Source organism: Vanellus vanellus, assembly GCF_965231255.1.
Source record: "Vanellus vanellus genome assembly, chromosome: 24".
In the NCBI taxonomy this organism is placed as follows: Eukaryota; Metazoa; Chordata; class Aves; order Charadriiformes; family Charadriidae; genus Vanellus; species Vanellus vanellus.
The window spans coordinates 5,603,410-5,629,070 of record NC_138929.1 but is presented as its reverse complement, the minus strand read 5'-3'; the positions used below and the strand labels follow the sequence as shown (position 1 = coordinate 5,629,070).

The window sequence follows — 25,661 nt, the reverse complement described above, 5'->3', positions numbered from 1 at the left end:
AATGACAGCATTGTAGAAAAGAAAACTTCATTAATCTTAAAACTGCTTATTTGCATTTGAATCTGCGTGTGGAGACCTTAACATTTATTTCTTATCTAATTCAAGAGCTGGTGTCAGTCATTAGCTTAATTGGTGCACGCAAGGTGATAACTTGAACAGGAGTCCCCTGCTTGCTCTGCCTGCGTGAATGGAGATCAGTGAGAGCAGCGTTCCTCTCTCCCTTTAGAGAACTGCTGATTTTTGTCCCACAGATGACTGATGTTCTCTGTTCCGATGGCCGGACTGATTGCTTGTGGTGGCTCTAACAGTGGGAGCAGTGCTTGTACCATGAACGGTCGCTATCTGGATCCTGGCACTTCGTTTCCTTGATGTTCCCGTGCTTCAGCAGCTCTGAAAAGCGAGAGACCCGAGCTGCTGTGCGGAACAGTAGCCTCTTGTACTGCAGTTCCCGGCGCTGCTGCTAGCCGAGCCTCTGCATGCCAGTTTTTCTCCTCTAACAATATTCCTTTTGATCCTCTGTGTGCCAGGCCTTTTACCGACCTGGGAAATCTTACATCATAACTGTTTCTAAGTCAGCACAGCAGCAACAACCGGGCAGGGTTATGGCTATGTTTAGAAAATATTCAAAGGGCACACAAGTAAGATTGCTTTAAAAAAAAAAACAATAATAACAGCCCCAAACAGTGTCGGTGTAGAATTAAGATATACTGTTCGGTGATTTGCTTGGCTTTTTTTATCTGTTTGTATTTATGCCCTCAGGTGAAAGTGGGGCTGGGAAGACTGAGGCCAGTAAATATATCATGCATTACATAGCAGCCATTACCAACCCCGGTCAGAGAGCAGAGGTGGAAAGGTAAGGGCTTTGCAGAAAAACAAGTGAAATTGTTCTGTTTATGGATATCTCTATGTTCTGTTTATGGATATCTCTCTCTGGACTGTGTAGCACCATAGAATCATAGAATGGTTTATGTTGGAAGGGACCTTAAAGATCATCCAGTGCCACCCCCCTGCCCTGGGCAGGGACACCCCCACCAGCCCAGGTTGCTCCCAGCCCCGTCCAACCCGGCCTTGAACACCTCCAGGGATGGGGCAGCCACAGCTTCTCGGGGCGACCTGCGCCAGGGGCTCACCGCCCTCACAGCCAAGAATTTCTTCCTGATACCTAATCTAAGTCTCCCCTCTGTCAGTCTAAAACCCTTGTTAACCGTGTTATTAGGTGGTCTCTTATACTAATTGCTTGCTGATTTTACAGCATTTACTGAACTTCTTCAGATACTACTTTTACTTTAGGAATTTTGCAATATTGATTGCTAAAATCATGTAGAAAAGTGTTTATTTTGAAAGTTCAAGCTTTCAAAATAAAGACAGTATCTAGAAATCATGTTTCCTGGTGCAAATTGCCTGAAATTTGTGTACATTAGAATAGCACATTGAGTGCCAGGAGCATATTCCCCAACGTTTCAGGCTTGCATGCTCCTGAGTTGGAAAATGTGCCTGTCAGCCTTAGAGCAAAAGGTTTTGAGCAAAGAACGTGACTTTCTGCTGAGACAGACTTAGTATCTACCCCAACAAAAATTTAAAAAATTATTTGAAAAAGAGTTCAAGGAATTGATTTCAAAACTTACATATGTGAAGGAACTGAGTTTTTGATGCTATTTTCAGTGGCGGGATCTGGTCTTTCGTTCCTCTTTACTCAGCTCTAAGGAACATTACCGAAAGCTCCCAGCTGATTTCCCATGGAATTCCTAATGTCATACACATCTGCCCAAATATGTCATCGAAGAGCATCTCTGCTGTTACCAAATTCTTCTCTAGAAATGCCTGCAAAAAAAATAGCCACGGTTTGAGTATACAAGTCTGGACTTACCCTGTTCTCTTTTCCATTTATCTGTACTACAGAGTGAAGAACATACTGCTGAAATCCAACTGCGTGTTAGAGGCCTTTGGCAATGCCAAAACAAACCGTAATGACAATTCCAGCAGGTTTGGAAAATATATGGATATCAACTTTGATTTTAAAGGAGACCCAATAGGTGGGCATATCAATAATTACTTACTAGAGAAGGTAAGCCACGCTCGCTTTTAGAGTCCGAGGCTTTTGTGTGGTTACTTTTGTAACTTTGTGGTTACTTTTGTGCTTTGCCAATAGAAAATTTTCCTTTCGAATATGGCATGTCATGATGTTACGTATGAGCGCACAGAATCTCATTTAAATCTAGGGCTTTATTTTGCTCCAAAAATTACTGTAAATAACTGAAATGCTGCTGAAGCACTGGCAGTGCCCTGTGACTTTACCACCGCTGCTTCCAGCGCTCACCCTGTAAGGCACTAGGGTTACTCAGAAGCTTGTGAGCGTATAGGTGTATGAACTTAGTATCCAGAATAAAAGCTGAGATTAATTTAACTCTGTAAAACTCCTTCTTTATAAGTTTCCCGCATTGAGATCTCACTGGTGAATAAAAGGAGAAGATATCTAGGTCTGTAAGTAGCAACGGTGTGCTTGAGAAGTGTTACTCTGGAGTAATGCCACAGCCTTGTGTGATTTTTTTCAGTAGCTTGTTTTTATATATTCCAAGTGATCCTAAGCATAATTTTTTTTTTCATGTCATTAAGTGGTGGCTGAAAACATTGGAATATGTAAAACTCTGTAGAGAAAGTGGGCGTGATTTATTAACTGTTCTCGTTATGTGTGAGAGACACGTCTGGCTTTAATTTATATGTTTGACCACATCTGCTAACATGCTTTTTTTGCTTGTGTTTTTTACTTTTCCCATTATTTCCCTGAAGTCTATTTTCAGAATAAACTCTTTATTTTAAAAAAACAAACCAACAAACCCAAACATTTAACATGTGATACTTTCATGTAAAAAAGGGGATGGGGCTGCAGCTGCAGTGACTTAAATCCTGATCGGTTTATTTCACATTCTTGACTTCTACCAAGTGAAACTTGTTTCCATTTTGAAAGCAGTTGAGGTTCTGCTCCGAACACAAGCAGTTAACAGACAGTGACTCTGCACTGCAGCAGGAACACATGCTTTGTCACTCTCCGTAGTTCAAACTTGTAGCGTAAAATACTGACACATTGCTTATTGACTGAATTTCTGCTGCATTTAATGTTCCGGGGGTTTTTTTGTGCTCTTTTACACTGATTTGGAATGAGCACTCTGAAGGTGGAGCTGTCGCTTGCTCCTGAAAACGCTGCCCCGGTGTTAGAGCAGAGCGTTCACTCGTCCCGTGGCTGGTGCTGTTGGTCAGCCTGTCCTGTAAGAAGTGCTTACCAGAAGGCCCTCGCTATGGCCCACGGAGCGTTTGTTTGTAGTCAGAGTCCTGTTTTTCATTTCTAGCGATTAAATAATTCTTAAACTAAAACGATGCTTTACTTGACTCTTCCGTGAAAGCAATTCTGCAGTTGCCACATGGGATTCCTGGTTGGAAGTAGGACATTGCAGCTGTTCCGCAAGCTGGTCTTTTTGATTATAGACTTCAAACCCCATGGTCGTGCCAAGCTAATCATGTTCATAACAGATGTATTGTAAAATAAAATTAGTGCGGAGGTGTCCTAGTGGTGGTGAGCTGATGCCTCGGTGTCTAAGGGGAGGTGCTGGGGAAGCAGACCAGCCACATCCAGAAATACCTATCTCCGTATTTTGTTTCCCCCCCCAGTCTCGTGTGATTGTGCAACAGCCGGGAGAACGAAGCTTTCATTCTTTTTACCAGGTTTGTATTCGTTTGCTGAAACAAATGACTTCTCTCAAGTTTCTCAGACCTGATAGGCAAAATATTTTTAAAGCTTTCGCCCTCTCGTGTGTTTTGCAAAGGGTCCCCTTGTCGTTGCGACTTGGGTGATCTCAGGTTCTTTAGCTCTTTGAAGAGGCTTGGGCTGGGGAAGGAGCATGGGAAGGTTTACTTTTTTCTGTCCTCCAGTCCCATATTAACACATTTGTAAACTTTAAAAGGAGGCTAACTAAACAAATATGGTAGAATATTGGACTTTGACTCACTGTTTTATTTGTAATAAGTCTAATCCCTCTATTTTCTCTTGAGGCCTTCAGTCCATATGGAAGTAATTTTATGACACCAAGTTGACTTTCTTTTTTTTGGTGGGGGGTGTTCTTTTTAATGTCTTCCATATTGTATGGTGGTTCTCTTGCGGGTCCTTTGGGGGAAATGGTCGGCCTATTAGTATAACCTTTATTCTCAGTTTTGCAGCGAGGGAACCGTAGGTTTGTTTATTTTTTTCCCCACTTATTCAGTACTCCATGATGGCATGTTAGCACCTCTCTCACGAATGTGTCACTTCCGTACTGGAAAGCCTCTGTGTGTAGCAGAGAAGGTAAATGTGCTTGCCAAGACACATCTGTGACATGTCACAGATGTAAACATGGCTGGTCTGTGAAGAAGTTCAGGCTTGTTTTCGAAACAGTTGTGTCGCTAAAAAGGACAGTCTCTTTGGCAACTTCGCACTGGTGGTCAGAACCCTACAGCGATGCAGACCGTGTATTTTGCACATGTTGTGCTTGTGACTCCAGACACTGCAGCTGATTCTTTTGTAGTAGTAATTTAATGGTTTTATGATTTTGCTTGTCAAGCAGATGAATAAGAAACAGAAAAAGGAATGATTTATTTTTTTATTTTCGTTCACCGTTTCTTAAAATACTCTTTATACAGCTCCTCCAGGGTGGGTCTGACCAGATGTTACGTTCTCTACATCTTCAGAAGGATGCATCTGCGTACCACTATATCTGTCCTGGAGCCCAGATAAAGGTGAGGGTGTTGTCAGTGAGTTAGAGATAACTTGTCTTAAAATTGTAAATGATTCTTGAAATACTGAAAGTACTGCTGAGCTAGCAGAAGCTGAGACCGATATTTACAGGATGAATACGGAAAGGTGACACCAATGAGCTATTTTTAACGGAGTTTCTGGCCCTAGAAGAGAAGCATATGTGTACTTGTGTATACTACACTTGTGTCTGCTTATAAAAAACAATCAAATGTAGATATTTGACCCGTTACCAGTGACAGACCTTTCATGCTTCACAATGGGTAATTTAAGCTGCTTTCTGGACCAAAAAGCCATAAGAACTCATTTTTTTTACGGTAGGAGCATTTAAGTTACTGAAGCGTTCATTCTTCATATCTGACTTATCCTCAAGGGGACCTCTGAGCAGGGAAGAAGGGAACAAACCCATAAAGTTTTTAGCACAACAAGATGCTGAACACTTCAAATACAGCTGGAATTGTCCCTAGTGTTGTCCCTCTGAAGCAGAGTCCAGACAAAAGGCTCCCTGATTTCCTCATTGCTTTCTTGAGATGCTCTTAGGCAAAAAAACCCACAGACCTTCTCAGACACCTTTATCGGTTTCTCTGGAAATCTGCAGTGAAAACAAACCTGGATGACTGGGGGGGGGGGGGGGGGGGGGGGGGAGGGGCAGAGAAGGCATCTTGAGAAGGATGGTGACCAGAAATGTTCTGCTGGTGCTGTGCAGCTGCTTCTCACAGGGTTTGGGACTGCACTACTTGTAACTGGTGTTCTGATTTTTTTTTATCAATCGCCTCTACTCTTTCACAATCAATTCCACTGGGAAAGTACTGAGCTATTTAATCATGCCGTGATGGATTTCTGTATCTCATTGCTGCTGGTATACATGTGTGTCCCATGTGGGGTTCAGTGCACAAGCAGACGGTATGGCATTGGAGTAAGTTGAGAAATCTCATGGCAGTGTCTTGCATCTGAAAAAGAGCGAAGTACGTATCTATTTCCCATGGGCTTGCAAAGGCTTTGCTTTCTCACAGTTGACTTCCATTAAGACCCTCATGTCCCACACATCTCTTTCCCCTCAGTGTTCCATCAATGATGGTGCGGAGTTCAAAGCCGTAGCTGACGCCATGAAAGTGATAGGCTTCAAGCAAGAGGAGATTCAGACTGTCTACAAAATTGTGGCAGCCATTCTTCACTTGGTAAGCTCTCTGCCCGCGGGTATGAGCAGGCTGTTCCTCGGGAGGGGTCAAACGCTATGCTTGTACTGCCAGCAGCTCTAATTTTCTTGCTGCAGAAGCAGTTGGAAGATCTGTTGGCTGGAAAAGTGTACAACTTCCAGTGGTGAGTGAAATTCCTTGATGAAACAGGACACTGCAGTAACAATGGAAGATCACATTTATTCTTGCATAGTCCGGATCCCAAAACAGGCATATCCTGAAGTACTGGAACCTGTTAAATGTTCGGAAAAGTGGAGGAATTGTTTGGATTTGGCAGCGAGGGGGAGAGACCTCTCGCCTCGCTATCCGTCTGTCCCCTTTTACCCTCACACTCACTCTCACCACTGCGATTGTGCTGGAGGGATGGTACTTCATGGTGGAGTCTCCAGCACAGCCGGATACAGGAGACCTCTTAATGCTCTGTATTCTGGTGCGAAGGAAATCCTCTCCTGGGACCCAGAGAGTCTCCTCCCCTGCACAGTGTCCTTGTACCTCAGATCTCCTGTTTCCTTGAGGAGAGAGACCCCGCAGGTGGGCAGGAGGACGGTGGCAAAGAAAACGGTAGCTTTTTTCCAATTTTTTTCTCCTCCTTGGAGTGGTTGTTCCCCAGTGCTGGGGAAGGGAGCGCAGGCAGAGTCAGGCCGTGCAGACAGGGTGTGAGACCACTCCTGCAGTGGTAGTGCTGCTTAATCCTGGCGCTGCAGGGATTCGGTAACAAAGCTGTCGTGGTAGTACACCGTCAGTCCAGTCCTGTCAGCCGTGCTGGCTTGGCAGCTTCCCCAGAATATTCCCATTACCTTTGTAGGCAACAGCGTTACAGTAAGAACTGCAGCCCAGTGCTTCTGTGGTGAGCTGCAGTGAAGACAAAATGCTACAGCCAGCGTTTGTAGACTCAATGTAATTTCCCATCACTAGACTCTGACTCTGAATCTTGAGGCAGTGTTTGATTAAACCTCTGGAAGTGTTTGCTGTAATTTTTTTTTTTTTTTCCAAAAGCTGAGCTGAACGCTGAGCAGGAACGCTTTGCTTTGAGTCAGGCTTTGCTGCTTCCACTGATGATGGAGCTTTGTGGGTATGTGGATATGTGGGGCCCACTCTTCTAATAGAATCACAGAATCATCTTGGTTGGAAGGGGACCTTTAAGATCATCGAATCCAACCATCAACCCAACACTGCCCAAACCACCACTAAAACTCCCTCAGCACCACGTCTGCCCCTCTTAAATACCTCCAGGGATGGCGACTCCACCACTGCCCTGGGCAGCCTGGGCCAATGTTTGACACGTGTTAGGAGATTTACTGACTTGAACAGCAGGTGCAATATGGATGAACTTGGGGTGTACTGATTCATATTAATAAAAGACAGATTGAGAAATCTCCTTTCTTGCTACTTCTTGCAGGGGAACTTGAAGTTTTCTGTGGATGGTGATACGCCTGTAATAGAAAATGGCAAGGTTGTGTCGATCATCGCAGACCTGCTGTCAACAAAATCTGACATGGTGGAGAAGGCTCTTCTGTTTCGAACGGTAGCTACAGGTCGGGATGTCATTGACAAACAACATACTGAACAAGAAGCCACCTACGGCAGAGATGCCTTTGCAAAAGTGAGTTTACGTTTCCTTTCTCTGCATCCAATTTTGTACGTGACAGTAACTCAGATGCATTTCTTTTGCTTTTGCCTTTTGGTTGAGTTGTACTTGGTGCAGCAAAGGATGGTGATGCCCGAGAAAGGCATTCAATATTGAATTGCCTTCGTAATTGCATGTTTTTCAGTACTCAGGACCAAGTAGGGTTCCTGGGTGGATCAATAAGTATAGTGCCCACTGAGACACAGGAAGTCTGTACTTCATGCGGGTTTATTTCTGAATGTGTGCACCTGTGTTCTCTAGGGGGATTGCAGAGCAGCACCATCCCTGCCCTTCACAGAGTCACAGACTGGTCAGCGTTGGAAGGGCCCTCTGGAGCTCCCCCAGTGCCACCCCCCGCCAGAGCAGGGGCACCTCCAGCAGTGGCACAGGACACCTCCAGGCGGGTTTGAAATGGCTCCAGAGTGGGAGACTCCCCCCCTCTCTGGGCAGCTGTGCCAGTGCTCTGCCGCCCGCACGGGAGAGAAGTCCCTCCTCAGGTTCAGATGGAACTTCCTCTGCTCCAGTTTGTGCCCGTTCCCTCTTGTCCCGTCACTGGGCACCACTGAACACAGACTGTTCCCACCCCCCGACACCCTCCCTTTGGGGATTGATAAGCGTTGATAAGGTCCCCCCTCAGTTGTCTTTTCCCCAGACTGCAAAGCCCCACGTCCCTCAGCCTTTCACGCAGCGTGCACCACCACCAGCAGTGCTTGCGGCACACGCAGGCAGGGAGGGAGCTATGAGCCTGGCTCACTGGCATCCGCAAAAGGAATACATTGTACAGGGCTGAATATTTTGCAAAATACATTTCTTGGCTTCATTTAGCAGTTAAATTCAAAGAGTAGAGAGTGGAACTATAACATCTAGAACTCAGGTTGGAAACTCGAAGTGCCTTTTTTGGCAAGGTGGATGCTGATGACCGAAAGAATGACAATTGTCCTTCCTTTGCTAAGAAATCAAATGACAAGAGAACAGGTGAAGTTATGAAGATCCTCGATTATTAACTTGGCTTTTTTTCCTAAGATTATATGTTTGCACAGCTTTGCAGTACATTTTGAACATGCAGAAGGTAGGTACCTATGCCTAAAGAACATTTTCTTTTTGAAAGGTGGACAGGAATATTTTACTGCCATTGTGTTCAGTTGTTGGGTTTCTGTAACTGAACTCTCACTTGCTCTTCAACACTGTTAAATTATTCTCAGGTATGGAAGTTATTAGGCAGCTGAAAAGCAGACTGGAATCAAATTAGGGGAACCACTGTACCTAGTGACCTCACAAGGATTTGGACTTCACATAAATGAGTTTTGGAAGAAAGGAAAAAAAATATATCTTCATAGAATATTTTCTTCTTGCCAGTAGCTGTTCACTTTTAGCAGAATGTTATCTGTAGCTTTTGTGTAGCTGGGGCAGGATCTTGAATTAAGCTTTGTAGCGCCACGTGTTGTGTTTAACAGAAAGAACTGAGGCAGATGCAGGCAAAATTCCTCAGTATTTGTTTCCTGGCAGGCTATATACGAGCGCCTCTTTTGTTGGATTGTGACACACATCAATGACGTGATTGAAGTGAAGAACTATGACACTACAATACATGGGAAAAACACAGTCATTGGCGTCCTGGATATCTACGGCTTTGAAATATTTGACAATAACAGGTGAGCCACGTTGTTAAAGCACAGCCCTGTGCCCTCTCCCTTCCCATGTGAGAAAGCTCATCACCTTTTTTGCCTTCTGTTTTTGCAGTTTTGAGCAATTTTGCATTAATTACTGCAATGAAAAGCTACAGCAGCTCTTTATTCAGCTGGTTCTAAAGCAGGAGCAGGAAGAGTACCAGCGAGAGGGAATTCCCTGGAAGCATGTGAGTGATTTGGCAGGGGAGGGAGAGGTCGGTTTGAGGTCAGTGTACCAGCATAAGTCCCAGATCTAAAGTATGTATGCTTCTGTCAAAGTTGATAGGACATCCGCGACCATGCCAGCTGTACTGTCAGACTTGCTGTCTGGAACTCAGGCTGTGGAAGAAGCTAACTGCTTATCTCACAACATTTCTTTGTTTGCCATGGTGTGGGAAAATAAGCAACTCCAGGTCTGAGTTAAAACATATTGTGGCATCACTGTGATGCCACACGCATCACTGTGTCTTTCTGTTCTGAGTGCTTATGTATTTTGTTGAATTGTACATATTCAAGTGTAAAAATCTTGCGTTCTCCTGTTCAAATTCCTTTCGTAATGCCAAGGACAAGATGCCCAATTTTCACTGTGGTGACTGTGAACAGCTGAATTTTAAAAGACAATAAAAAACATATTCTGCAGCAGTTGATTTTTAACAGAGGTCTCGAAATTAATGTGAGGTGTATGAAAGATCAGTTTCTCTGCTGTTCAGCAGTAGGAGAGTAGCCCACTTAATTTTGAGTTGGTGATCAGCATATTGAGAGCTGATTGCTTCTCCTGGGAATCATGGGCCCCGTTCCCTCGGCCAGACACGTGGTACTGTGCTCAGTGGCCAGCGCTGCTACTTCTCTCTTTCACTAGCCCAAGTCACAAATATAGAATCATAGAATGGTTTAGGTTGGAAGGGACCTTGAAGACCATCTCATTCCACCCCCTGCCCTGGGCAGGGACACCTCCCCCCAGCCCAGGTTGCTCCAAGCCCCGTCCAACCTGGCCTTGAACACCTCCAGGGATGGGGCAGCCACAGCTTCTCGGGGCAACCTGTGCCAGGGGCTCACCGCCCTCACAGGGAAGAATTTCTTCCTAATATTTAATGTAAATCTCCCCTCTTCCAGTTTGAAGCCATTCCCCCTCATCCTATCCCTACATGCCCTTGTGAAAAGTCCCTCCCCAGCTCTTCTGGAGCCCCTTTAGGCACTGGAAGGCCACAATAAGGTCTCCGCGGAGCCTTCTCTTCTCCAGGCTGAACCCCCCCAACTCTCAGCCTGTCCTCCCAGCAGAGGGGCTCCAGCCCTCCCAGCGTCTCCGGGGCCTCCTCTGGCCCCGCTCCAACAGGTCCATGTCCTTTTGCTGGGGGCCCCCAGCTGGAGGCAGCACTGCAGGGGGGTCTCCCCAGAGTGGAGCAGAGAGGCAGAATCCCCTCCCTCGCCCTGCCGGCCACACTACCTCTGATGCAGCCTGGGGTACGGTTGACCTTCTGGGCTGCGTTCGCACATTGCCGGCTCATGTTGAGCTTCTCAACCCGTTCTTTGTGTTTTACAGATTGATTACTTTAACAATCAGGTCATCGTCGACCTGGTAGAGCAGCAGCACAAAGGGATCATTGCCATTCTGGACGATGCCTGCATGAATGTTGGAAAAGTTACAGACGAGATGTTCCTGGAGGCTCTCAATAACAAGCTGGGGAAGCACGCTCATTTCTCCAGCAGAAAGGTAACATGCTCCTCTGCATCCTCAAAACTTGCTTCCTTTCCTGTATCATATCTTTTCTATTTTTTTTAGACATAGCGGAATAAGGAAAAAGACTTTTTGGGGTTGGAATCGTTACTCTTGAGTGTGAAATGAAATGCCTGCGAGCAGCAGCCGCTCCTAACTGCAGAACAGGCCGTCTGGTCTGGGTTTGGGTCGTGCCTCGGGTGGGCCCGTATCCGGCAGAGGGAGCTCAAGGATGTCCAATGTGAGATTGGTTTTATTCCAGGCATAAAAGAAGCATGAGCTCGTGCCTTGACATATCATGATGTCATCTGGAACCAATCGATGCGCAGTTTTAACCCACGTGACGTTCTTCCCAGGCTGCTCTAATACATAGTGACAGTGAAATTATTCACACTTCTGCATTATTACAGCACTGTGATATTTTTTTTTCCTCATCGTCATTGGCTACAGAACATGTTCATCTCGCATTGTACCTATGATCAGCCAGGCCCCTCGACTTGCTTTGTTTTTGGTACGATGTGCGAATTAAAAGGCTTTATTTATTCCTCACTTGGCAGCATTTTGAAAACATGGTCACCAGCCTGATTAATTCGAGAATCTTTCACACTGAGTAATCAAATAAGGGCCTTTAATTTATTGATGTCTCTCTACTGAGAAACGTTGTTTGAAATTCATCGTTCAGAACGCTGGTTCCCCCCTTCCCCCTCCCACCCCAGTACAATATTTTATGTAGGTCAGAAATACAAAATTAGCATGGTTGTGTAAGATATGTGCTAAAGGCTGCCTCCAGGGGGGCTGAATATAAACAATAGATCTGGATGTGGCTTGTTTGGGTAGGATGAAAATAAAATAACCGCTTTTTCCTCCCAGATGTGCCTTTCCTTAAGTGCCCTTTAGCTGCAGCACACCTGTCATCTCATCTGCCGCACGCGTCCTGGCTGAGGCAGCGCGAACGGGAACCTTGCTTTCTGCGATAACCTAGATTTTACGTGCTTAAGCAGCAGAAGCATAGCGTGTTCTGGGTAAACTCACCTGAAAACAAGGATTTTCATGAAGCCTAGTCTGGGTTTCTACGTTTTAATGCAAATTGCTTCCTTTAATACTATTAATAATTGTGAATCGTGAAGCCTGGGGGGATGGAGTCTTAAATCCTCTGCAGTGGGGTGGTGTGGGAAGTGGTCCAGCGTGTGGGGCTGTCTGGTCAATAGATGTAAGCTGATAGAGAAAGGAGTTTGGTTTCTGTTCTGCCCTTGGTGCTGTGTCTGCTGAGATGGCGTGGTTCCATCACAGAGAGAGCGGGTAGTGCTTTGGTACGGTGGGGAAGAGGACTGAATTTCACGAACTATATGGGAGGCTATAAAATGAAAATTAAAAAAATAATAATCCGTTTGAGTCCTTGCCATCAGGAGTCCCTTCGCGGCATAGGAAACATTAAAAGAAAATATTGCCAGTTGCCGCGTTCCTCAGTAGGGGGTGTCGTTGTCAGAAAACTGCACAGACTAGGAGGGAAACAAGGAATACCGCTATAAATAATGTTTATGGAGGGTATGATGTATCTTCCTGGCTTGCTAATTTCTAGTTTAAATCAATATAGCCTTGAAAAAATTGACCCATAAAACTCTCGGCATCATAATTATTTTTTTTTTTGCCCCCCTCTCGCATCTTTGCAAATGTCCTTTTCCAATATCTGAGATATCTTCCTCGGTCCCATCTAGAACTGCTGTCAGAACCCTGAGCTTCCTCAGCCAGCCTCTTCGAGCTTGAATTAAATCAAAGGACTTGATGTCATTTTATAATTTGCTTTTGTAGACTGCAGTAGTTCTGTCCAGATACTATAAAGTTCGGCGTAGATCACAGCTGTTTGTAAGGAGTTAAAAGTACGTATGCTGATACCTTATGGGAACAGCTCCCATCTTTCAGCCAGCGTTCATGCTCCAGTGCTCCCCCGTAGAGCGTGTTGCACACTGGCTCCATGTGGATAAGCTCTAAGGGGCTGCTCTGCCCTAAATAGTAGCGTCCTAGTTTGTGCGCTGCATGTCTGATCTGCTGCTGTCTGCTTGGTTGTCCTGGTGAAAGCCAAACAAGCCAGGAAAAAATACTGGCAAAAACTTCCGCTATGAGTATTTGTGGCAAAATTTTACATTCCTAGAGCTTGGGTTGTCCTTCTCTGGATCGTCTCATGCTGATCTAGATCTGTAGACACGCTGACTGTTCTGACAGTACTTCTCAACATCACAGGTTCGTTTTTGCAGCCTCTTTAAGTTCCAATTTTTTCAATTGATCTTATACTTTGAAAGGATCGAGTGCAGAGATAGACAGTATATGAATTCCTGAGTCTTGAAATTGTGGAAAGCGTCAATCTCAATGAACTGATTGTGAAGGGAAGAATGGGAGAAGGTCCATTGCAGTCCCCCTGACGTAGCATCTTCCAAGACACTAGGCAACAGGGAAGGTCTAAGTGACAGAAGAATATGGACAAATGCATAGTGATAATTTGATATGCTTCCAGTCTGCAGTGATCCGCAGTCCAGGAACCTCCTCAGTCAGGGCTGGTGTCCTTAATATTTTTTTTTTTTTTAATTGACAAAGAATTCCACAGCTTACGTACTCATGGGAAGAACTCCTTCTTTCCTGTTTTCCTCCCTTCTCCCTTTCCCCATTTAGGTGACATCTGTTGCCTCCTAGTTCTTCAACAGCAGAACACTGTTCACTGTGTCTTCCAACACATCATCTCCATGTTGCTTGCCATCATCTCTTGGCATTTTTTCTTGACCTGAGGAGGCTTAGTTAATTTGTCCCTCGTTCCTGTAGCAGTCAGTCTGCTACAGTCTGCTACTGATCCTTTTGCCCTGCATCGAGCCTCTTCCAGTTCTCCTGTGTCCTGTTTGAGATGGAGGGTAGTTAAGGTACTTGTTGGGTTGGAAATGGACAGTTTGGGGCCTATCATTCACTATGAACATTGGCTTTGTGTGTATCACTGTAGTTATGTTGAATTTCATTTACTATTCTTTGCTATTCCTTTAGCCTCTCATGTCTTCCTGCAGTTCTTCACAGCCAGCCCTTGTCTTTACTTCCCTGAATAATTAAGTACCATCAACAAACCTGATCACTTTCCTGTTACCCTCAGATCACAGCTCGTTTAAGAGGATGTGAACAGTGTAGAGCTCAGCGCAGGCCTCCCCAGGCCCCCTGCTTCCCGTCTTTCCAGCAGTTATCTGCGTAAGGACCCTTTGTCTTATCTTCCGTAGCAGCTTAAGTTCTTTGAGTTGTTAGTGAGGAACCTTGTGAAAAGGCTCATCGAAATCCAAGCAGACTATCAACTATATCGATACACTTGCTGTTCTTTTTTAATGATTTCAACTGATTTGCCCAGTAGACAAGAGGTTCACAGAGAAAAACATGCCTTTGAAACCCTAACATCGCGGTAAACCGCCTTCCAGTCTCTCCAGGGCTGGATGAGATTTAAGCCAGAAGCTCGTGCAGCCAACAGCGTCCCGTCTGGTAGCAACAGTTGCTTCATTTTGCTGTGTTTCTGCTTGTCGTGTACCTCTTCTATTGCTACGTTGGTTTGACATGTATGCTTTGGGTGGTTGAAAAAAGGCATTAAGCCCTCCATAGCTCCTTGCTGGTGAACACAGCTGTAAAAAGAAAAATTACTTTGTTTTCCTGGTGTGGCCTCATTTCTTTGTTTGCTCTGTGTTCCTTCTACCCCTTGGTCATCCGTCAGCTCGGCAGAACCTGGCGTGCTTCCTGCTCCTGCTGTGCTGGTGTCTTACACCTTTGTAACCTTCTGCGTATCTTGTTATTCAAACTTTTTGGTTTCTTCCTTGTGATTTTTTTTTTTTTTGAAATATTTTATTTGTTTCCATCTGCCAGTTTGAGCCAATCTATTTTCTACCCTTGGACGCAGGTGAAGTTTTTTTGGAGGCTCTCTTCCTGCTTCTAATAATCTCTCCTGCCCTGCAGTTTAACCGTGCTGATTTCTTCTTTTATTTTCCCAAGAATTTTGGTGGGTAGTAGATATTTGCTCATAGCCCTTGGTGTTTTTAAATGACGCCCATGCTTCCTGCAAAGGCTTCATTCATCTACCTGCCCCCTTTTGGCTCTAAGAAAAATCCTCTTTTTTATGTCGTTCTCCTTTTTTAATTAAGCTGAGCCTGGTTGGCTTCTGTTATTCCTGAAGGGATGAGTGTATTATGGCCACTGCTGCTGAGTGGTGGCCGTGTGGGCACTCGGCATCTTCGTTGCAGGGAAGGAATGTAATGGGAATCTGAGCTGAGAGCAGAGGGCTGGAGCTGTACGTATCTGCCGGGGTGGGGGCACAGTTTGAGGGGTCTTAGATGATCTAGAGTGATTTGGAACAGAGCAAGCGCTGCTATTGTAACTGTCATGTTTTGATTTCTTCATTTCTTTGCTGAGGAGTGATATTGCAATGGAAAAAAATATAAAGGCGGCTTTAAAAAAGTCATAAATTAACTCCTAGGTGCAATGTTTCTCTACGTGCACGAGTGTTCTTTTTGCTTAATGGTGTTTCTGAAATAGTATCAATTTTTTAATAAAATTGTTGGCTCTTGCAACTTGATTTTGTACAAATATATGGTTTTATAATACATCCATGAAAAAATATTATAAAGCAGTGTTATAGCTGGAGTTCACATCTACACATGCATATATAAAGTGGAATAACTGTAGTTTCCATTTCTATTTCCAGTGCATATTGCTCTTCCATGCAAATCCATGGGTGATGTTTTAATATATGTGAATTTATTTTAGCTTTGTGCAACTGACAAAACGCTGGAGTTTGACCGAGACTTTCGAATCAAGCACTACGCCGGAGATGTGATGTAAGTTTCTTTCAGCAAGAACGTCGCCCCTTCTATTTTTGTCTTTTAGCCAGCTTTGAAGTGGTACAATATTCTGATTTAATGCTGCTTCTGGTATGAACCAGAATAGCTGTCATACGGAATTACAGAGTGCAGCAGTTGCTTATCAATTAAATCTCATGCTGGTTACTTGCTATACAGAATATGATTTTGTACTTGGAACTGAAACAAAAGGAGAATGTGGGGAGGGGGGGAAAGGGGGAAGCAGTGCTTCAGGAAAAATAAAAAGAGAGGAAAAAAAGAGGCAGTGCTGTTTATGCAGGAAAGCTATACTGAGCTAATAAAATCTGGTTTAGACATCTGTTTAGTGTGATTATGTAACTCTCTGGCTTTAAATTCTCAAATCGGTTTGAGCAGACTTGAAATCCAGGGTAGTGTTAAAGTGACATGGGTATCAGTGCAAGGAGCCTTCCCCGCTCAGGTTGAAAAGTTTCCGGTACCTGAAGCCTATGAAAATGGCTACAACGTGTGAGAGTCGTAGGAAGGAGGGTGAAGCAGGAGTGAAAGATGCCCCAATGTTAGAAACTGTTCCCTGGGAAAGCTGTTGGCTGCAATGTCACGGCAGTGACTGAATGGTTCAGGATTGGTGTAACTCCCCGTGCCAGCAGAATTTAGGATTTCTTTTACCTTGGGGTTAAATTTACCTTTACTTTATAAGGGTGTGATCATACTGGAGCCCATTCAGCGCAGCTGGAGTTTGTTCTGGAGCCTTTGCTGAGCAATCGCTGACAGACATCCCTGATTTCAAAGCCTTTTGCCAAGGAGGAGAAAATACAAGGTGCTATATTAGTGGCGCAAAATTTTGTAAAAGAAAACTGAAATGTGGAAATATTTGCAGATAATATTTGAGCCTGAACTGTGTTATGTAGAGCAGTAAGGTCTGAGGGTGGCTCCGTGCAGGGATTTGAATGTTGGGGGGCTCTGGATGCCATTCCCTGCAGTTTAGGCACAGGCTTCCCGGGGGGAGAGCAGAAGCTCTGGGAGCAGCTGAGTGGGAGTCGCTGAATGGGGCGATTTTGGACCTTTTCTTTGAGGACAGAGTGCTGTCTGTCTGGAGTCTTGGAGAAGAGATGAAGCTCTGAAACGATAATCTTTCCAGGTGGTATTTCTGTGGGAATGAAGGAAGGAAAGAGTCCAAAATGTGTGTGTGTGTTAATTTCCAAGAGGTTATAGGCTCTCACTGGTTATAGGCTGCTCTTGATGTTAGTTTTTTTTCTCCCACTGGAGAATCTTCCTTAACACCAAGAGAGGGACAGACAAGACATATTGAAAAAGAAAACGTGATTTCTGTAGGATTTAACACAAACACATGCCCTGAATTTGGAGGCAGAAGTCATGAATGCAACTCTGGAATTTGGGCCATCTACAACTTGCTGGAGCCCTGCTGGGTGTCTGGGCCGTCATACGCTTCGCCTCCATAGTTCAAATAGCTTTCTAGAACCGATGTGTGCTCTTCCTGCGCTGGAGGTGGAAAGCTGAGCAGAAGGATTTAAGTCTCGCGCAGCGCTCATGCAGCAAATTAGTGATAGGTTGGGAAACAGAGCTGGATTCCTGATTAGCATCTGCTGTGTCTGTAGGAGTGCAAGGATGCTGATTCCACACTGATACCAGTGGCTCAGAGAAGGACTTTGCTGCTTTGCAATTAACTCAGTTTTTCTTTTTCTTTTTTTTTTTTTTTCAGTTACTCAGTCACTGGATTTATTGACAAAAACAAGGACACTTTATTTCAAGACTTCAAGCGCCTCATGTACAACAGGTAGGAATAAAAATATTAATGGGGTGGATTTAAGTCTGATTTGTCAGAATCCTGTTTTCTAGAAGAGATTAACGGTCTCGCTGATGCTATCTTGACTGTGTGCGCAGCGCACGTGAATAAACACATTGCTTTGGGATTTGATCTTTGTATGTCTATCATGACCCGAAGATTGTTAGTTTGATTTTTCAGGATAAAGTCCTTATTCTGTGTATGTTGGGTTTGTTCTCGTATAACCTTTAATTTAACTGCATTTAAAGGGTTTGTGTGAACCCAACTCATTGAGCAATCAAGATAGCTGTGCAGAGATTACCTGTGCTGCTGAGTTTGTCATTAACCAGGGTTTTGGACCAGTTGCAAATGTGCCATTGCTGATCTGTCTTCAGTCAGCGCTGGAGATGCTGAGTAGCGTTTGGCCGACAGCAGATATCATTGGCCCCAGCAGCGAGTCCGTGTTTTGAAAGAAAGTTTAGGGGTGAGGGGAAAAATGAGCAAATAGATTTGAATCCTTTTTGTACGTGCAGTGACGTGAAAAATTTAAACTGTGTAGTCACGTGTCATAAATACTAATTAGGCAAGTGCAAGTTGCCTTTGATGAGCAAATTTGAAATCCCGTCAAAACGTGTGTGTATGTATAAGTGCTCAAGAAAGCTGTTTTCCTTGATGGTGGCATTAAGCGTGTTCTAATTCTTCTGTAAGTAAGTGTGGCCTATCTCAGCCTTTCAGAGACTTTGCTCAGAGGTGGAAGTCAGCAAAAAATAGCCTGGAGCTGCTCAGACAATTCTGTTTACCTGATTTCCCAGCTAATGCAACTATTAACTTAGTTTACAGTCCTGTTATGTTTACTCAGCCTTGCTGTTTGTGTTTTCAAGACTTCACACTAACCAAAACCCTGCAAAATATTTGCTGTAAGGAGGTTTTATTAAATTTAGCCTCTGTTTTCCTTTAAGTCTCTGGTAAAGACTGTTCACAAAGAACACTTACGGCATATTAAAGCAGGTGATAGATTGGCTATTAGATTGCCGTAACTGCTTTCAGCTTCTGACTATTCCAGAGCTCTCACCATCCATCACGGCCTTTTTACCTCACCTTCAACCCTTCAAGAAAATGTAGGCTAAAATGTATAAATTATTTTATATATCAACAATGGTGCAGAAATACAGCTTGAAATCAGATAGCAAGTTTGAAGGGAGGATGTTGTGGGTTATGCTCTTAATCTTTTCTGGTTTGATTAAACTCTTTATGTTTGTGTCAGTAAGGCAGACTCTGCTTTTGATAGATCACTTCTGCGGAATTTTTACTATCCCATTACTGCGTATCTTTATCTGAAAAGGAGAACGCACTTGCCATTTTTCCAGAATATTCGCTTGTAAGCTTGAACTGTAAGAAACTCAAGAGCAAGAGATGTTTTGCCCAGAAATGTCATATTGGTTTGGCTGATACGTTTTGAGGTGAAAACACCAGTAGATCTGGACAGAAGCGAGCTGTTGAATTTTGAAGTGAGTGGAAGTGCTGTTAGACTGTGCAATTAAAGAGACTGTCTTTTAGCTCTAACCCTGTCTTGAAGATGATGTGGCCTGAAGGTAAACTGAGCATCACTGAGGTAACCAAGCGACCTCTGACAGCTGCTACTCTTTTTAAGAACTCCATGATTGCACTAGTGGACAACCTGGCATCAAAGGTAAATATTTCTTTTTCAAAATTGACTCCACAGAATCCCAGACTGGTCAGGGTGGGAAGGACCCTCTGGAGCTCCCCCAGTCCCACCCCCCGCCAGAGCAGGGGCACCTCCAGCAGTGCCACAGGACACGTCCAGGCGGGTTTGGAATGGCTTCAGAGGGGGAGACTCCCCCCCCTTCTCTGGGCAGCTGTGCCAGTGCTCTGCCGCCCGCACAGGAGAGAAGTCCCTCCTCAGGTGCAGATGGAACTTCCTCTGCTCCAGTTTGTGCCCGGTCCCTCTTGTCCTGTCACTGGGCACCACTGAACAAAGACTGTTCCCACCCCCCGGCACCCGCCCTTTGGGGATTGATAAGCGTTGATAAGATCCCCCCTCAGTCTTCTCTTCTCCAGACTGCAAAGCCCCACGTGCCTCAGCCTTTCCTCATCAGAGAGATGCTCCACTCCCCTCATCGTCTCCGTAGCTCTTTGCTGGACCCTCTCCAGCAGTTCCCTGTCCCTCTTGACCCGGGGAGCCCCGAACTGGTCACAGTGCTCCAGATGTGGCCTCCCCGGGGCAGAGCAGAGGGGGAGGATGACCTCCCTCGCCCCGCTGGCCACGCTCTGCTTGATGCCCCCCAGGATGCCATTGGCCTTCTTGGCCACCAGGGCACATTGCTGCCTCATGGGCATCCTCTTGCCCACCAGGACTCCCCGGTCCCTTTCCACAGAGCTGCTCTCCAGCAGGTTAGCCCCCAGCCTGTACTGGTGCAGGGGGTTATTCCTCCCCAGATGCAGTACCCTACATTTGACTCCAACTTCTGATTAGCAGGGTGTACCTTCTCCATGGAGCAGCTGCCACCTTCCTGTCACTGCAATCAGTTGGAAAGCTGAGCTGATCAGTGGCAGATGAGCTTTGGCTGTGACAATGGACAGCTGTGAAGATCTTGTAGGAGAGTTAGCTGCCATCCCTGCCTAGAGAAGGTGGATTTTTGTTTCCTCTGTGACCAGTGTATCTTTCACTTGTAGGGAAACCAGCCTCTCTTAGGTAATAGTTATTATATCAATAAGTAATCATCTTTAACAAAACTCTTTTGGCAGAGGGCCCAGAGGATGTAGTTTCATGCTGGAGAGATTCTCTCTTTCTGGCTTTCAATGCCAAGAGACTTCTGTGAAAATACAGGCAGACCTGTGTGATTTCCTTCTTTCTCCTCTTTGCCATGTCAGAGGGTGAGAAGTGAAACCTTTTATTTTACTAAATAATTAAGTTTTGTAGCAGAAGGTGTTGCTTTGGCAAGCACCGCTTTGTGTGAAGAAAGGTGAGTGAGGGAATGCCCTGGGAAAAGGGCTGTTTGAACGCGGTGCAACTGAGCGGTGGGATGAGCGAACAGCGTGATCCCTCCTACGAGCAGAGATCACTAGGAAATATTTGGGCATTGCTGATGCTGGGTGACCCTGCTGGACTCCTGGCACTTTGGTAGTGTTGGGGAAGGGGTATGCGGTCCACAAGAGATGAACAGCAAGCCCAGAGTGGTGGTATACATTAAATAACTGAGCAATAAAGGGTGATGAACTCTCTTCTTGGGTGTTATGGTAGCAAAGGAAATGTTAGTGGCCCAGGATCTGGAGCGAGAACGTGCACGCAGATGTGCTAAGGCTTGTAGAACAATGATCCTTGTTCTAATAAGAAGACCCTGTGAAGAGCAGAGCACTGTTTGAATTTTTGCCTGGAGCAGCAGCCACGTGAGTAACAAAGTCTTTGTGGGTGTTGTATTGGTCAGAGCGCTGTCACAGGGAGAGAGCGCTATCCCCACGGGGGATAGTACAAGAAATTATATATTGCTGCCTGTTTTCCAAAGTTGGGAGACGAAAACACGCTTGCTTTATGGTTGTGAGTTCTAGTTGTGGAGTGGATTTAATCTGCAGCAGAAAATCTGCAGGAAGTCGTGCAAGCCTGGCCAGTGCTGTCTGGAGGTGCTAGCTGGGCTTCCGAATCGAGGAACGAAGCCCTGTAGCTCTCCCCAGTACTGTGTAAGAGTACGGCCTTGTTAGCCCAGCCGGAGGCCAGGTCTTGCTTTAGGCAGAGACCGTTAGTAGAAGTCGAGAGAGGTCCTACCCCACTGCCTGTGCAACCAGGAGCTTTCCTGGGTGGCAAATCGTGAGCTGTTGGGGCTGGAGAAGGCAGCTGTGACCCTGATGGGAGGGAGATGGGGACAGATATTAGCCTGACTTTGCAAGGAGTCAAGATTTACCCGATCTGTCAGTGTGTGTTGGCTAGCCCTAACCTAAATTTGGGTATAGAGATCTCAAGAAACCAAAAAGGCTTCTCTGGGTGTTGTTAAAATGAGCAGTTGGGGAAGGAAAAAGGTTCTGATTGCTGCCGCTTGTTGTTAATGCAGTTCTCTGTCGGACAGAGCAGTCACGTTACCTCTCGCCTAGCCAAACCAGTAACCCGAGGCACCGCAGTGAGGTGTCTCAAGCCATAGAGACAGAAACTGCTGGGGGTGTTGTCATGGAGGGCTGAGATCAAGGGGGGATAGCGGGGAGGTTTGACAAGCATTCGTGGAAAAACTTCATTTGCTTGTTTGTTTATTGGGAAAATTATTCTCAGCCACCTGGTATTTGTAAAAATAGAATAGTCAAGAGAATTCTGTGCACGGCAGTGGTTTGAACAATTCCTGCAGCTCACCGCTGGAGATGAAGAGTTTAAATCGCACGCTATCCATCTTGAGTGAGTAGGTACCAAAATTCATCATGGAAGGCTGGCTGGCTGATGTGAAATGAGTGAGTTTCGTTCCATTTATCATCAGTATCTCTATGACAAATGCCAGCCTTTGCCAAGGATAAGCCATAACCAGGAACTGTTTCCAAGGCAGAGTTAAGCTCGTGAATTCAGTAGGAGGTTCCTGTGTGTGTCTCAGTATAGTCCTTTCCCGTTCTTTACCTTCCCTGAACTTTCAGTGAGAAACTCATATTTATGTTGGGTTTTTCCCGAATTTCTGTTGAAGAGCAGTGGAGAAAACTGAAGCATTGTATTTCCCAGAGAGTTATGGAGCCCGTCCAAGGAAAGGCTCTCCGTAAACAGGGGTGTTTGTCAGGACATAACAAGGGCTCTTGCCAGGCAGGAAGGAGCCGAGGGCTCCGAGGGCTGTCTTGGTTGTGCAGTGGTTTACGGCCAACCTTTGGCATGACGGCGGGCTGGAACGGAGCGGGTGAAATGCTCACTTTGGAGTCTGCTGTTTAAAAATTCACGTGGTTAATGCTCCTGGAAAAACAGTGTTTGTAACTACTTAAGTTTGCAAACTAAGTTGTGTGGTTGAGCTTCAGCTGTTTTTAGTGGAGATCCTGGCTGTTATACACCTTAAAACCCTAAATTTGGCGAGACCCATTCTGAAGTCAAGCATATGTTACTTTAAAGGGTTTAAATTTTGGTGTGTTCTAGAAAGGAGAGGGTGCTTAGATCCGGGTCCTGAACACAGTCACTGCGTACTTCAAGCGGTAAAACAGAGTGCAGAGAGATAATGCTTCTGTTTGGCCAGCGTGCCCTGAGGATCTCTTTGAGGTGACTTTTTGGACAGTTCACAGAATCACAGGATGGTGGAGGTTGGAAGGGCCCTCTGGAGCTCCCCCAGTGCCACCCCCCGCCAGAGCAGGGGCACCTCCAGCAGTGCCACAGGACACGTCCAGGCGGGTTTGGAATGGCTCCAGAGGGGGAGACTCCCCCCCTCTCTGGGCAGCTGTGCCAGTGCTCTGCCGCCCGCACAGGAGAGAAGTCCCTCCTCAGGTTGAGATGGAACTTCCTCTGCTCCAGTTTGTGCCCAGTCCCTCTTGTCCCGTCACTGGGCACCACTGAACACAGACTGTTCCCACCCCCCAGCACCCGCCCTTTGGGGATTGATAAGCGTTGATAAGATCCCCCCTCAGTCTTCTCTTCTCCAGACTGCAAAGCCCCACGTGCCTCATCCTGTCCTCATCAGAGAGATGCTCCACTCCCCTCATCATCTCCGTAGCCCTTTGCTGGGCCCTCTCCAGCAGTTCCCTGCGTTAATAATATATGCATGTTATTAGCAAGCTAATAACTCTGGGCATTCAAGCCGTGCTTTGCTAGATCCTGGTTGTGCACAAATAAATGGGATGCTCTGCCTCTGAGTCATTGCCAGTTCGGATACTTGTCTCGGCTCTCTCACGCTTGCTGGGGGCTGGAGAGCGGGTGACCAGTTGCTGTTCCTGGACTGGTAAAACCACTGTCTCTTTTGGGGACACCGCTCTTTGCAGTTACGGGTACTGTAATTCTTCCCTTGGGTCGTGTTACTCATTTTTCCCCTGCTTGACTTGGGACTGGAGCTGCACTTCTGGGGATCACCAATGACAACGTCGACGTGTCTGACTGTGGTTTGGACCCTGCGGGACTTTTTTGGGGGGGAAGCTTGTGGTAACAGCTGATGAAAACAGCTCTCTGAACAGAGTGTTGCACAAGCGGTGTTAGCTGCTGTGGTCTACGGATGTCAGAGGAATAAGGTTCCATAGGGAGAGGTAATATCAGTTCATGTTTTTCTCAGCTCTTTCTCAAAACCCAAGATGAAGATAAGCCTGAATTTTGCTGCGGTTTGAGCTGATTTATTAATGTTACCGGAGTGTGCCCAGTATGTAAGTGCACTCAACTTTTCTCATTGTCCCAGTTTGAGTGACACAGGACTGGTTTCTCTTCTAACACTTGGGAAGACTGCGCTTTTAGAAGACTCTAGTGTCTGAATTTGTGAAAGTATTTCCTTTCTAGCCGGCGATGGTGTGCGGGTTTCAAGGTCTCAGTGTTTCCGAGCTCACCGGCTGCGGGGATGAGGAGGAGCGAGACCCGGGCACTGACCCGAGCTGCCAACAGGGTTAGTTCATACCAGGAACGGCGCATTGACTCTAAATTAGGAAGTCTGCTGAGGAGTTCTCTCTCTCCCGTGACGGCTGCCGTCCTGAGAACTCCTCGCCCCGGTGCCGCAGCCCTGAGCCCGTCCCTTCCTCCCGAAGCCGCAGCGCTCGCAGGGTCCCGCGTTGGCTGTCGCTGCTGGGGGTGCACAGCTTCTACGGGTAGAATGGGCTGAGGATAATCCTGGTGTATTTTGTATTGGTACTGGGATCAATATTGGTTCTTTAGTGTTATTATTTAGTCTTATCCTATTAAATCTATTTATATTTCAGCCCTCGGCTGTCCTTCTTTTTCCCTGATTCCCCATCCTGAGTGGGGAGAGGTCGTCGGGTGAGAGAATAATTGTCTAAATGACAATAAATTGTTGTGGGTTTCTCAAACCATAGCACTCATCCTGACCTCCCGTTCCACCTGGGCTGCTCTTGTTTGTTTAGTGTTTCTCCGTAAACCGCTTTAAACCATATTTATGTGCTCTGTTTCTAGAGTCCTCAGACAGAGTGGCAGTCCAAGACCTCTTCTTCATTTATACTCATTTGATCTTCCCAAAAGGCTGCAGGGGTTTTTGGCAATATCAACGGTATCTTTAATCCTGTCATTTGGGGGAATAGCGGCCAAAAATGCTAATTTGGTGGGCAGGAGTAATAATAATATCAGAAACAAAGCTCAAAATCTTTGAATAGAGTACCTACAGCATTAAATGGTTATTTAACTTTTCCAGTATTTAAAATAACCACTTTTAAAATTCCGTTTTGTTGGTATTCGGGTTTAAATCTGGAATTCAGTGATGGAGCACTGTTCTGTGGTTCCCGAGACAGGCGGGGTGGTTATCGGGGTGTCAGGTGCTTCCATTAGGGTGAGTAGTGTAAGTGTTGGCAACGCTGCAGGAGCTGTTCACGAACATGGTTTTAACTTCAGTTTGTGTATACACATGTCCATACACGTATGAAGACTCGGGAAATACGTTTTTGGAGGATGCTGAGTTGAAGTGACACTTATCAGGACTGGTATCTCAATAACACTGTAATCCTCCAGATTCACACTGAGAGTCCCAAAAGGCAGAAACCTCTGTACGTAGAAAAAAAAAGTGCCTTTTTTTTTTTTTTTTTCCCAAGAAACAAACCGATGAAACCCAAAACTAGCTTTACAGAGCTGCCGTGTAACATTTCTCAAGCACTTGTTTTACTGCCCGTGCTGTTCTTGTGAGGATTTGGTCTGTGATGGATTACTTTGGGTGGCTTTTCTTTTAAATACTGACACGCGAAGTCCTTTACCTGACATGGCTGTAAATGATGGGCTTCTGCAGGAGCTCTCTCTGGACGTGCATCTCTTTTTTTCTATTTTTTTTTATTTATTTTGCTTACGCTCCTTCTCTGTAACTCCTTTTGTCTGACTCTTCTTTCTTCCATACCTCTCCTCTCCTATCCAGGTTGACAGGTTTCATCTCCAGTAAGTTATAACGTCATCGCT

At 45.5% G+C, this 25,661-nt stretch overlaps 1 protein-coding gene across 1 annotated transcript in view; it reads left to right on the top strand.

Annotated features, from left to right (window-relative positions):
- MYO1D (myosin ID) overlaps positions 1–25,661 on the top strand; it is a 188,319-nt gene that overhangs the window by 40,824 nt on the left and 121,834 nt on the right. Inside the window, exons 3-14 of the mRNA XM_082495123.1 lie at positions 760–853; positions 1,900–2,065; positions 3,664–3,717; positions 4,669–4,764; positions 5,842–5,958; positions 7,376–7,579; positions 9,110–9,255; positions 9,344–9,458; positions 10,811–10,981; positions 15,758–15,828; positions 17,549–17,623; positions 19,169–19,301. Coding sequence (XP_082351249.1) covers positions 760–853; positions 1,900–2,065; positions 3,664–3,717; positions 4,669–4,764; positions 5,842–5,958; positions 7,376–7,579; positions 9,110–9,255; positions 9,344–9,458; positions 10,811–10,981; positions 15,758–15,828; positions 17,549–17,623; positions 19,169–19,301 — 1,442 coding nt within the window. The remainder of the gene's footprint in view (positions 1–759; positions 854–1,899; positions 2,066–3,663; positions 3,718–4,668; positions 4,765–5,841; positions 5,959–7,375; positions 7,580–9,109; positions 9,256–9,343; positions 9,459–10,810; positions 10,982–15,757; positions 15,829–17,548; positions 17,624–19,168; positions 19,302–25,661) is intronic.